We start from the raw sequence: 11,833 nt of genomic DNA, 5'->3' as shown, positions 1-11,833 counted from the left end.
CTTTTCCCCCTTAAAGGAAATGTGACCGAGAACCATACGCCCTATTTGTCCTTAACAGGAATGCCCCTACCAAGGACCATAGTCCTCCCATTTCGCCAACGGATGCCCTACGAGAACATAAGGTCCTTCTACTTCGCCTTTAAAAGAACTGCCCTCCCGAGGTTCATACGTCCTCCATACTTCGTGCTTAAACAGGGACTGCCGCTAACCGAGGACCATTACGTCCTCCCTACTTCTTCCTTAAAAGGAATGCCCCTACCGAGGACCATACATCCTCCCTACTTCGTCCTTAACAGGACTGCTGCTACCGAGAACCATACGTCCTCCATATTTCGTCCTTAACAGGACTGTCCCTACCGAGGACCATACGTCCTCCCTACTTCGCCCTTAACAGGACTGCCCCTACCGAGGACCATACGTCCTCCCTACTTCGTCCTTAACAGGACTGCTGCTACCGAGAATCATACGTCCTCCATATTTCGTCCTTAACAGGACTGCCCCTACCGAGGACCATACGTCCTCTCTACTTCGTCCTTAACAGGACTGCTGCTACTGAGAACCATACGTCCTCCATATTTCGTCCTTAACAGGACTGCCCCTACCGAGAACCATACGTCCTCCATATTTCGTCCTTAACAGGACTGCTGCTACCGAGAACCATACGTCCTCCATATTTCGTCCTTAACAGGACTGCCCCTACCGAGGACCATACGTCCTCCCTAATTCGTCCTTAACGGGACTGCCCCTACCGAGGACCATACGTCTTTCCTGTTCTTAATCCTGCTTTGTCTTAAGACGACTGCCACCGCGTTAGACTATACAACATTCGTTTATATTGAGAGGTCTGTCACTGTAAATGACCATACATATTTCATTTATATTTAAGATGACTGCCACTGAATATGATCGTACATTCCTTTTTTGTTTAAGAGGACTGCCTCTAAGTATGATAGCACGTCCTTGAGAGGACTGCGACTATATAGGATCACACATTCTTTCTACTCAAGACTTCATGATGTCTCCCTACGACCATACATATTTCCTACTTCGTCTTCAATAGGACTGCCGCTACCAAATCTGATTTGTCAAATCTTAACCTTCACAATGTTGATGCAATTCAAGAACGCCACGGCACTTTGACATAATTACGTCACAACCATATGCGATAATTCAATTTACACTCTGAACCCAGGCATAGCGAATATTTATTAAATTCATTGTCATTCTTGCACTTTCAGCTAACCAAAAGTAGTACGCCCAAGAGTTACGATAATTGTCACACAATTGCCGCAGCGGAGTTAATGGCGATCCTATCTGCTGGCCGCCTGATGGGCCAATTATCACCTGTTTTCCCAGGATTACAGAGTGGCGGCAGAGACGTCCACAACACCCCAGGGATCAACAAGTTAATGTAATAATGGTGCCAGATTTGGAAAGTATTTCCTGAGCAAAGCAGATGTTCTCACCTCGTCCATCTGTAGTTTGTGATAGATTATTGCAAGACCGTTACTTCTTCCACGCGGCAGAGCCTTCCAGTCTTCCTATCACTGCTGACGTTCAGTTCCGACTACAGGGAGATGCATTTAGACGATCTGGGGTTCTCAATTGATGACCATGCGATATGGCAATGGGGACAAATGAAAATGAGATTATGAAATTATCTCAATGAATTGTAGGATGAGTGGACATCGCTGGTGAGAATAATGCACTGCACTCTGACAGACAGGCAGAACATTATTGTCAATATTCGATAACACTTTTCCATAATCAACATGGATCCAAATTGTCCACGATGCTTTCTAGTCAACCATGGTAAACGCAGTAGTGGTTAAGGATGGCACGAGTGCAGTTGTACCCTACTGTCTATTTCATTTTGACAAACAACCCTTCATCGTCATATCAGCAGTAATGCTGTATTTCTTGTTCCATGTCCAGTTTAATTTTGGACTCGGATAAACAAGAATTTTGTTTTCTCCAGGGAAATGAAGCTGCATGTATAGAAGAATATTATTGAAGCATCAATCTAAGGCTAATCCGTATTGCTATCGGTTATGGGTTTGACATTTAGTTTTTTTTTAAACAACATATTAGCCTACTGCAGTATTGCACATGTTGTATATCTTACATGTTTGTTGCTGACATGAACGCATGGATTAATTACAACAACTAACACGTTGTAAATGACTTTCCAACATATTCACAGTCGCGAAGTAGCCATCCAGAAAAAGATGCTTGTCTTTGTTGTGCGGTGGAAATTAATTAATAACAGTACCGCCTCGAAGGCAATTCACAGGTTTATTACCAGCGTCTAACGCTAAACAATATCGTGTTTCGTAAATCCGATATTATTATAGGTTCCATATTGTGATTATTTCAAATCGAATTATATGTAATATGAGTATATGTGTACACGTGCGTGTGTTCATAAGAGTACACGAATTGTTCAATGAATTAATGAATGAAACGAATGAACAAATGAATGAATAGACGAATGGATAAGAATCAAATTTGGGTGACAGAAAGAACAAAGAGACATGGGAGAGAGATGTGGGGTGAGGCAGTGGAGAGATAAACATTAAGAGTGAAGGGTGAAAGATAACGGGAGAGAGAGAGAGAGATACAGAGAGAAGAGAGAGAGAGAGAGAGACAGAGACAGAGACAGAGACAGAGACAGAAAGACAGACACAGAGAGAGAGAGAGAGAGAGAGAGAGAGAGAGAGAGAGAGAGAGAGAGAGACGAGAGAGACAGACAGACAGAGAGAGAGAGAGAGGGGGGAGAGAGAGTGTGTGTGTGTGTGTGTGTGTGTGTGTGTGAGAGAGAGAGAGAGAGAGAGAGAGAGAGAGAGAGAGAGAGAGAGAGAGAGACGGAGAGAGACAGAGAGAGACAGCGAGAGAGGGGAGGATCCCTTGCTACTAATGGCAAAATGTAGCGGGTTTCCTTTCTAAGACTCTATGTCGAAATTACCACAAGTTTGACATCCAATAGCTGATGATTAATAAATCAATATGCTCTAGCAGTGTCGTTAAACAAAACAAACTTTTATTAGAGATGGTATGGGCTTAGAACGTCGTGTTGTTTACCTGATTTTTAACTTTATTCATTATAGAGTGACATATAAATTCATCGGTTCCCTTTTAACGCAAACGGACTATAGCATCCGCCATAAGTCTGATCCGTGTCAACGCCGTGTGTCAATGACTATTTAAATCATACTGTAGAAGTGACGTTGAGACACATTGTATTAAACCTGCCTCACACAAATCACTTTATATTCCATGTTTATATTCCACTTGTGATCATTACTGGCCATCAGTAAGCACGTTCTGGTGTCCCTATCGGAAGATCTTTGCTAATATCACCGTTTACAGTAAGCCTGAATCTCGTAGACTGACATTCACAGTGGTTCATGTGCCCCCCGTTTCCGTATTTGACACGTGTCGATCATTTGCGTTGTGGACGTGACGTTACAATGTCAAGGAGTACTTTTCTGTCTAGCTAATAAATAAATAAATAGTGGGATTCGTACAGAGAATACAACACGACAGATCATTAAATACCACGGTGAGTGATTTGGAAACATATCTAACGATTGGAAGCGAGTTGCTTGTGTTTTAAAACAGCACGCTATAACAAAACAGGTTTAAAATAAATTTAAATGTCCTTTTTAACTAAATGTTATTTGCGGTGTTTGCGCTTGCAGTTAATTTATGCATTAAAGGACAGTCGGTTTTAAGTTAATTCATACGTCATGAACATACATTTTCTATAGGGCTTATTCCATTGGATGATACGTGGCTGAGGCAACCGGGTCATCACCCAGGAGCAGCTAACCGTGTGTCTTTAAATCGGTAACCCTCACATGCATGACACTGCTAATTAGTATCACAAATAACGCAAATAGTTTTGCCATTGATCTATAAGAATATTGAAATACCAAACCGATAAAACCAACACTGATTGTGGTAGTGGTGGTGGTTTTGTTTATTTGTTTTGTAGCTTTGTTCTTTTTTTTCTTTTGTGTGTGTGTTTGTCTTTAGGTTGGTTTGCTTATTATTGTTACTGCTGCTATTGTTGTTGCTGTTGTTTGTGGGTTTCCTTTGGGGTTTTTTTTTTTAAATTAATTTATTTATTTGGTTTCTTGTTTTTTTGTGGGAGTTTTGAGGGGGTTTTCTTTGGTTCTTTTTTGTGGTACATTGTGCGATGGAAGGAGAAGCAGAAGAAGGAAACTTTGTAAAAATAGAACAATAAACTAAGAACACATTAAGTCATAATTTGTTTGTCAATGTCCGGGAAACTGGATTGATTTATTGATGCATTCATTCATGCATTCATTAATCAATGCATTCATTCATTTATCTATTCGCCCATTCATTCATTCATTTCATTTCATTGATATATCTTATTATATTGATCTCAACGTAGTGGTGCAAAAAAGTTATAATATCACTATAAAAACATTATAAATCTTAGTCAGTGATGTCTGCAGACATGTGGCCCGATTCTGAAATCATTTGTTATTTAGATACAATCTTCCCATTGATCTAAATAACACGGAAACAGAACCAGTCTCAGAAATTGGGTGATGACAACCCTCGGCTAATAGTATGCAGATGAATCTGTCATTATCAGTAGAGGCGCAGATGAGATTTTAATGTTTCACACTTAAACACGGGTCGAGGTGGGATCTAGCTCATTTAGCAGAGCGCTCGCCTGAGGTGCTTGGGTCGAAGGTTCTAATCCCCTTCGTGGACCCACCCTCTGATTTATTTTCCTCCCGTCACAACCAATACCCCAAGACTGGTATATCAAAGGCCGTGGTATGTGTCGTCCTCTCTGGGGAAGTGCATATAAAAGATAGCGGGTTTCTTTTGAATACTTCATGCCACAATTGCTTTATGTTTGGCATCGAATAACCTATGATTAATTTTTTCTACTGATGTTGTTAAAGGGACATTCTTGAGTTTGCTGCATTTCCGACTAATATTTCTACGATTAAACTTACACATTAAATATGGTTTCTTGTTTAGAATACCAATGTCTGTATATCCAATGTGTTTCTGGTCGTCCTAATATTTGTAGGAAACCCAAACTATATTTTGTCTTCAAATAATTTCGTACGTACGAAACAAATATAGTTTAGGAAATCAAATGAAATTTAATCTAGTACACATATTAGAACGATCAGAAACACGTTTGATATACTGCCACTAATATTTTATGCAGAAAAATATATTTGATATATAATTACAATCGTTAAAAAGTCTTTGCTAGTCAATAACATCTTAAAAATTGCAGCAAACTCAGGAATGTCCCTTTAAACAATACAAGTTTTAACTTTTTAACATGGGTTCTACTATTTGGCGAAAGCAACTAGAGACAAACAAATCAGTACATTTTATCCTACTTCACTCTTTGACTCACTGGTTAAATTATTAACTACACAATGTAACAATAATGGTGTAAAGCTATTAACTATTATCAAGCGGTGAAACATATGATATGTACGAATGGTTTGACCTGACGAATAGCAGTATTTTTTTAAATTATTTCTTTAATGCTCAACTTTTCCGTGTTATACACACACTTGACACTTACTGAGAAACATAGTTCAAACTCACAATATATTTTTGGTGGAATCTTTAACATTAATTTCTTCTACTACTACTACTACTACTACTACTACTACTACTACTACTACTACTACTTTTTCTTCTTCTTCCTCTTTATTCATCAATGCCTTCTGATTGTTTATTCTGCTTATTATTATTATTATACAAACGTTGATTATGTTTTTTACTTTCTTCTTCTTCTTCTTCTTCTTCTTCTTCTTCTTCTTCTTCTTCTTCTTCTTCGCATCCTACTCCTCCTACTAGTACTACTACTATTACCACCACCACCACCCACCACCACCACCACCACCACCACCACCACCACCACCACTACTACTACTACTACTACTGCTACTACTACTACTGCTACTACAACTACTACTACTACAACTACTACTACTACTATTACTAGTACTACCACTACTATTACCACCACCACCACTACTACTACTACAACTACTACTACTACTACTACTACTACTACTACTACTACTACTACTACTACTACTACTACCACTACTTCTACTACTACTAATATTACCGCCACTACTACGACTACTACTACTACTGCTAATATTACTATTAATATTACCACCACCACCACCATCACCACCACCACTACCGCTACTACTACTACTACTACTACTACTACTACTACTACTACTACTACTACTACTACTACTACTACTACTACTACTACTATAATAATAATAATAATAATACCGCCACTACTACTACTACTACTACTACTATTACCACCACCACCACCACCACCACCACCACTACTACTAGTACTACTATTACCACCACCTGAGGCAATGTCAGTACCGGCTCCAACCCAGAGTGAGTGCATCGCTAGGCTCAATGGGTAGGTGCAAAGCCACATACACCTAGTTTCACCCACTTCACAGGTGCGATTATGGGTGTGTCTCCCGAGTGTATGACCCCACATGGGGGATGATTACCCGGCATGCACTGCAGGTTCCGTGTACCCCGGGCTCGGGTGATACCGAGATAGCTCAACTGACAGCAAGCATGGATCACTGACCTGTCAAGTAGTCCCATACCGTAATGGAAATACTGCGGCTTCACCATTCATCTCATCGTCATCCATGTTTGTAATGTCCAAAATACAAAAAAAAAAATCTTTGTCTCTGTGTTAAATGTTTGTGGCGTTTAAAATACCCCACACCTACTACTACTATTATTATTACCACAACTACTACTACTATTTCCACCGCCACCACTACTACTACTACTACTACTACTACTACTACTACTACTACTACTACTACTACTACTACTACTACTACCATTACTACCATTATTATTACTACTACTACTACTACTACCACCACTACTACTACTACTACTACAACAACACCAACTACTATTACTACTACTATTACCACCACCACCACCACTACTACTAATACTACTACTACTGCTACTATTACCACCACCACCATTACTACTACTACTACTACTATTACCACCACCACCACTACTACTACTACTATTACCACTACTACTACTACTACTACTACTATTACAACTACTACTACTACTACTACTATTACTACTACTACCACTACTATTACCACCACCACCACTACTACTACTACTTCTACTACTACTACTAATATTACCGCCACTACTACGACTACTACTACTACTACTGCTAATATTACTATGAATATTACCATCACCACCACCACCACCACTACCGCTACTACTACTACTACTACTACTACTACTACTACTACTACTATTATTACCGCTACTATTACTACCACCACCACTACTACTAGTACTACTATTACCACCACCTGAGGCAATGCCAGTGCCGGCTCCAACCCAGAGTGAGTGCATCGCTAGGCTCAAAGGGTAGGTGCAAAGCCACATACACCGAGTTTCACCTACTTCACGGGTGCGATTATGGGTGTGTCTCCCGAGTGTATGACCCCACATGGGGGATGATTACCCGGCATGCACTGCAGGTTCCGTGTACCCCGGGCTCGGGTGATACCGAGATAGCTCAACTGACAGCAAGTATGGATCACTGACCTGTCAAGTAGTCCCATACCGTAATGGAAATACTGCGGCTTTACCATTCATCTCATCGTCATCCATGTTTGTAATGTACAAAATACAAAAAAAAATGTCTTTGTCTCTGTGTTAAATGCTTGTGGCGTTTAAAATACCCCACACCTACTACTACTATTATTATTACCACAACTACTACTACTATTTCCACCGCCACCACTACTACTACTACTACTACTACTACTACTACTACTACTACTACTACTACTACTACTACTACTACTATTACTACCATTATTATTACTACTACTACTACTACTACCACCACTACTACTACTACTACTACAACAACACCAACTACTATTACTACTACTATTACCACCACCACCACCACTACTACTACTACTACTACTACTACTACTACTACTACTACTACTACTACTACTACTACTACTACTACTACTACTATTATTATTATTACCACAACTACTACTACTATTTCCACCGCCACCACTACTACTACTACTACTACTACTACTACTACTACTACCATACTACCATTATTATTACTACTACTACTACTACCACCACCACTACTACTACTACTACTACTACTACTACTACAACAACACCAACTACTATTACTACTACTATTACCACCACCACCATCACTACTACTACTACTACTACTACTACTACTACTACCATTACTACCATTATTATTACTACTACTACTACTACCACCACCACTACTACTACTACTACTACTACAACAACAACAACACCAACTACTATTACTACTACTATTACCACCACCACCACCATTACTACTAATACTACTACTATTACCACCACCACTACTACTACTACTATTACCACTACTACTACTACTACTACTACTATTACCACCACTACTACTACTACTACTACTACTACTACTACTACTATTACTACTACTACTACTACTACTACTACTACTACTACTACTACTACTACTACTACTACTACTACTACTACAACTATTGATATTACTGCTCTACTACTACTGCTACTGCTAGTACTACTAATACTACTACTGCTACAACAACAACACCTACTACTACTACCACTACCACTATTACTTTGGCTTCTGTTTTTTTTTATTGACATTTTATTTCCCAGATAAACTGTATACAAAAACGCTGAAGGTTTCGAAAAATACGTAGGTTCTTCTAAATATATTCACTTAAATATGTCTCAGTATCAAAGGTGCATTTATATACATAAACCACCACCACAATACTACTAGAGTTCAGGTAAGAAAAGTTCGAATGGTTACAGGTGAACACTGTCTGATAGAACCCGCTAATGCCCACCACAATGAGCAAGCACAAGGTGGAGGACTATAGCTGTCATGTATGTCTGGCATTTTGATTAGCGATAACACCTCGCAAAACTGTGAAACTAATAACTTACAACCATCGTTGACAATTCAATTATGAAACTACAAGCAAGCTATTCCAGATAAGCTATGACCAGTATCGCAGTTAAGGCTAGTAGGTATGGAATTCGCCTTCTGGAACCGGTTTCCATCCAGAGTGATTTCTAACGACACAGTGGGTGAGGCTACTAAACCTACTTGTCTCTCACTAACCACTAACAACTAATCGTCATCACTCTGTCCGAGACAGACAGTCCAGATAACTGAGTTGTGTGTGCCCAAGACAGCGTGTTTGAACCTTAATTGGATATAAGCACGATCATAACTATAAATGACATGACTGGAGAGTTGTAGCCATGGTTCTTTTATAAAACTGAAACAGTAAAGTGTGTGTCCACGCAATGAACGCGACTGGTTAAAAACAGTCAAAGTCCCATACGTCTTTGATCAAATGAGACGTGAGAATATTAACCTATTAAATATTGTTATTTTTTCCGCTTGGCATCCTGCAATTGATCACACTGGTTGCAAAGCCTGCGGGCACGCATTGTATAACTTTGATTAAAATCTGTACCCGCCGTCGACAGAAACCAATTACTCATTCCCAGGAACTATTTCTTAGGAATTGTGCGCTTTTTCGGCACCGCTATAAAGTGTTAATTATGTGCAGTACATGGTCGTAGCCTACTCAGCACTGATTATCCATACAGCGAATTAGCATAGGTGTTTGTCAATTATTGCCTACCGTTGTATGGTACGGACGCCGCGAGGCAAGAATAATCATGTGTTTAACAAAAATACCCCACTCCACGCCGCAAATGAGCAAACGGAATCTCTGTATCGAGACTATAAGATGTGAGGGGGAGCGAGGCTGTCAGCTGCGACAGATTTCCATCGACAGACGTCAAACACTCGAAGCTAAATCGACTGTTTTATCTTATCGTTTTCTGCTTAAAATCGTGCAATTGTTATCTTCGCAAATGGATTAAATTTTAATTTGATGATTCTTTTTTTTTCTTAAAAAAAACCCCGGAAGTTCTGTTTGATCTTCAAAATGGGTGAGTTAAGATATATAAGGCAATTTATTTATTTATTCTTTCTGTTTATGCATGGATCACATTTCGTTTTGGAATAACAAATGTCAGACTCTAAAAAACATGTAATAAAATATTTTAAATGTTTTAATGTAACTGTGTGTATATGGATTTATAAAGGAATATTCAGTAAGTGTAGAGATTCAATTTGCTTTTTTTTTAATAATAATAATAATCATTCGTGTCTGCGTGAATTTCATGTTTAAAAAAGTGACGTATATTTAAGCAACGAAATTCAATTCCGTTTTAAACATTTTTATTTAAACGGATTTGAATTTCGTTGGTTAAATAGATAATGAATGTTGTTTTATTGCAATTATAATTATTTAATAATTCACTTGTCCACTGGCAAGTTGGATCTTCTACATCATTTGCTCGACCATCATAGCATACTTGTCCCGAGCATCATGCAATGGTAGTGTTTAACTCTTGAACAAATTTGAAAAAAGACTGTATTTTTGTATTACGAAATTAAGTTCAAAATTTAAATCTAATCTTCTGAATTGGTTATTAAAATGCTAAAGGTAATGTGTATTATAAAATATACGTTGCATGTATTTATTATCTTATTTACTTATTTAGTTTTAATATTATTTGCAAAGCAATGAAACGAAGATTGGTTTGAAAGTGTGTTGAGGGCATTTGCTTTTGCAGGTGGGTATAATATTGTTTTATCTGTTGACATACATCACGTTGCGTAACTAGCTAAAAATGCAGAAACGTTGCTTATATCTTAACGACAACATACTAAAATAAGGCAATTTATCGAATTTGTTTAGCTATAACAATGTCCTGTTTTCCTTTTTGTTGGTTGCATGGGATTTCCTTGGGTGTTGCTACTATGATCATTGCTCTCATGTGTATTGTACAGTAACTGTTAACGACATATATAGTACTTTTTCGCAGACAATCAGTTTGTAACATTTTCGTACAATGATGTTTAGTACATCATAAGGTTATTCTACTCTGTTTGGTCAAGTCTGTTAAGACCGCATTGTTTCAACGAACACGCCCAGCTACAGACTTAAACACAGTAAAAATTTCTTATTCCAAAGAGAAAAAGTCAGAAGTAACCGATTCCATTTTGTTCGAACAAGATTTAATTGTACAAATAGTTATTTATAATTCTAACCACACGTATGCAATTAATCGTCTTTCCTTAGCAAACATGGTGGCTGATGTTTATGCCCAGGTCAGAGTACTAGAATATTGGATGTCAAGGAAATCAAGTTAAAAACAAAACGAAATTTATCATTTTTATCATGATTTCATCATCATGTTAGTCTATGCATGCCACAATCAGATCGCAGCTGATGTCGCTTGGTGTAACCGTGCTGATGATGATCATGTTGTTCGATATGGGGTTTTGTCAATCTCGATAATATAGAAAAACTTCATATTCAATGTTTGAAATATCTAGCTCCAGTTCGAAAGAATACTCCTGTAAATATGTTATATGGTGAATTTGGGGAAAAAAAGGAAACCTTTAGCTGATTGTATTGTGTAGAATTGTTCGTTTTGGGGCTATACTTTTAACAGGTAGAAATACAAAATTATCCTTGTGCGTTTGCAAACTAATGTCTTATGATTTTATTCAATATGGCACAGAATATAAATGGATTGTATATATGCAAGATATATTTTACAGACTCTGTTATAATAC

General features: G+C 38.3%; 1 protein-coding gene across 1 annotated transcript in view; it reads left to right on the top strand.

Moving 5' to 3' along the window:
• The first annotated feature begins 10,130 nt into the window (after nucleotides 1-10,130).
• LOC121389281 (neuronal acetylcholine receptor subunit alpha-7-like) overlaps nucleotides 10,131-11,833 on the top strand; it is a 23,505-nt gene continuing 21,802 nt past the window's right edge. The window contains exon 1 of the mRNA XM_041520877.1: nucleotides 10,131-10,134. Within this exon, the coding sequence (XP_041376811.1) occupies nucleotides 10,131-10,134 (4 nt within the window). The remainder of the gene's footprint in view (nucleotides 10,135-11,833) is intronic.

This window comes from Gigantopelta aegis, chromosome 14 (assembly GCF_016097555.1).
Source record: "Gigantopelta aegis isolate Gae_Host chromosome 14, Gae_host_genome, whole genome shotgun sequence".
NCBI lineage: Eukaryota > Metazoa > Mollusca > Gastropoda > Neomphalida > Peltospiridae > Gigantopelta > Gigantopelta aegis.
Note: the sequence above shows the minus strand (reverse complement) of the source record. Positions and strands in the feature narration are given on the sequence as shown.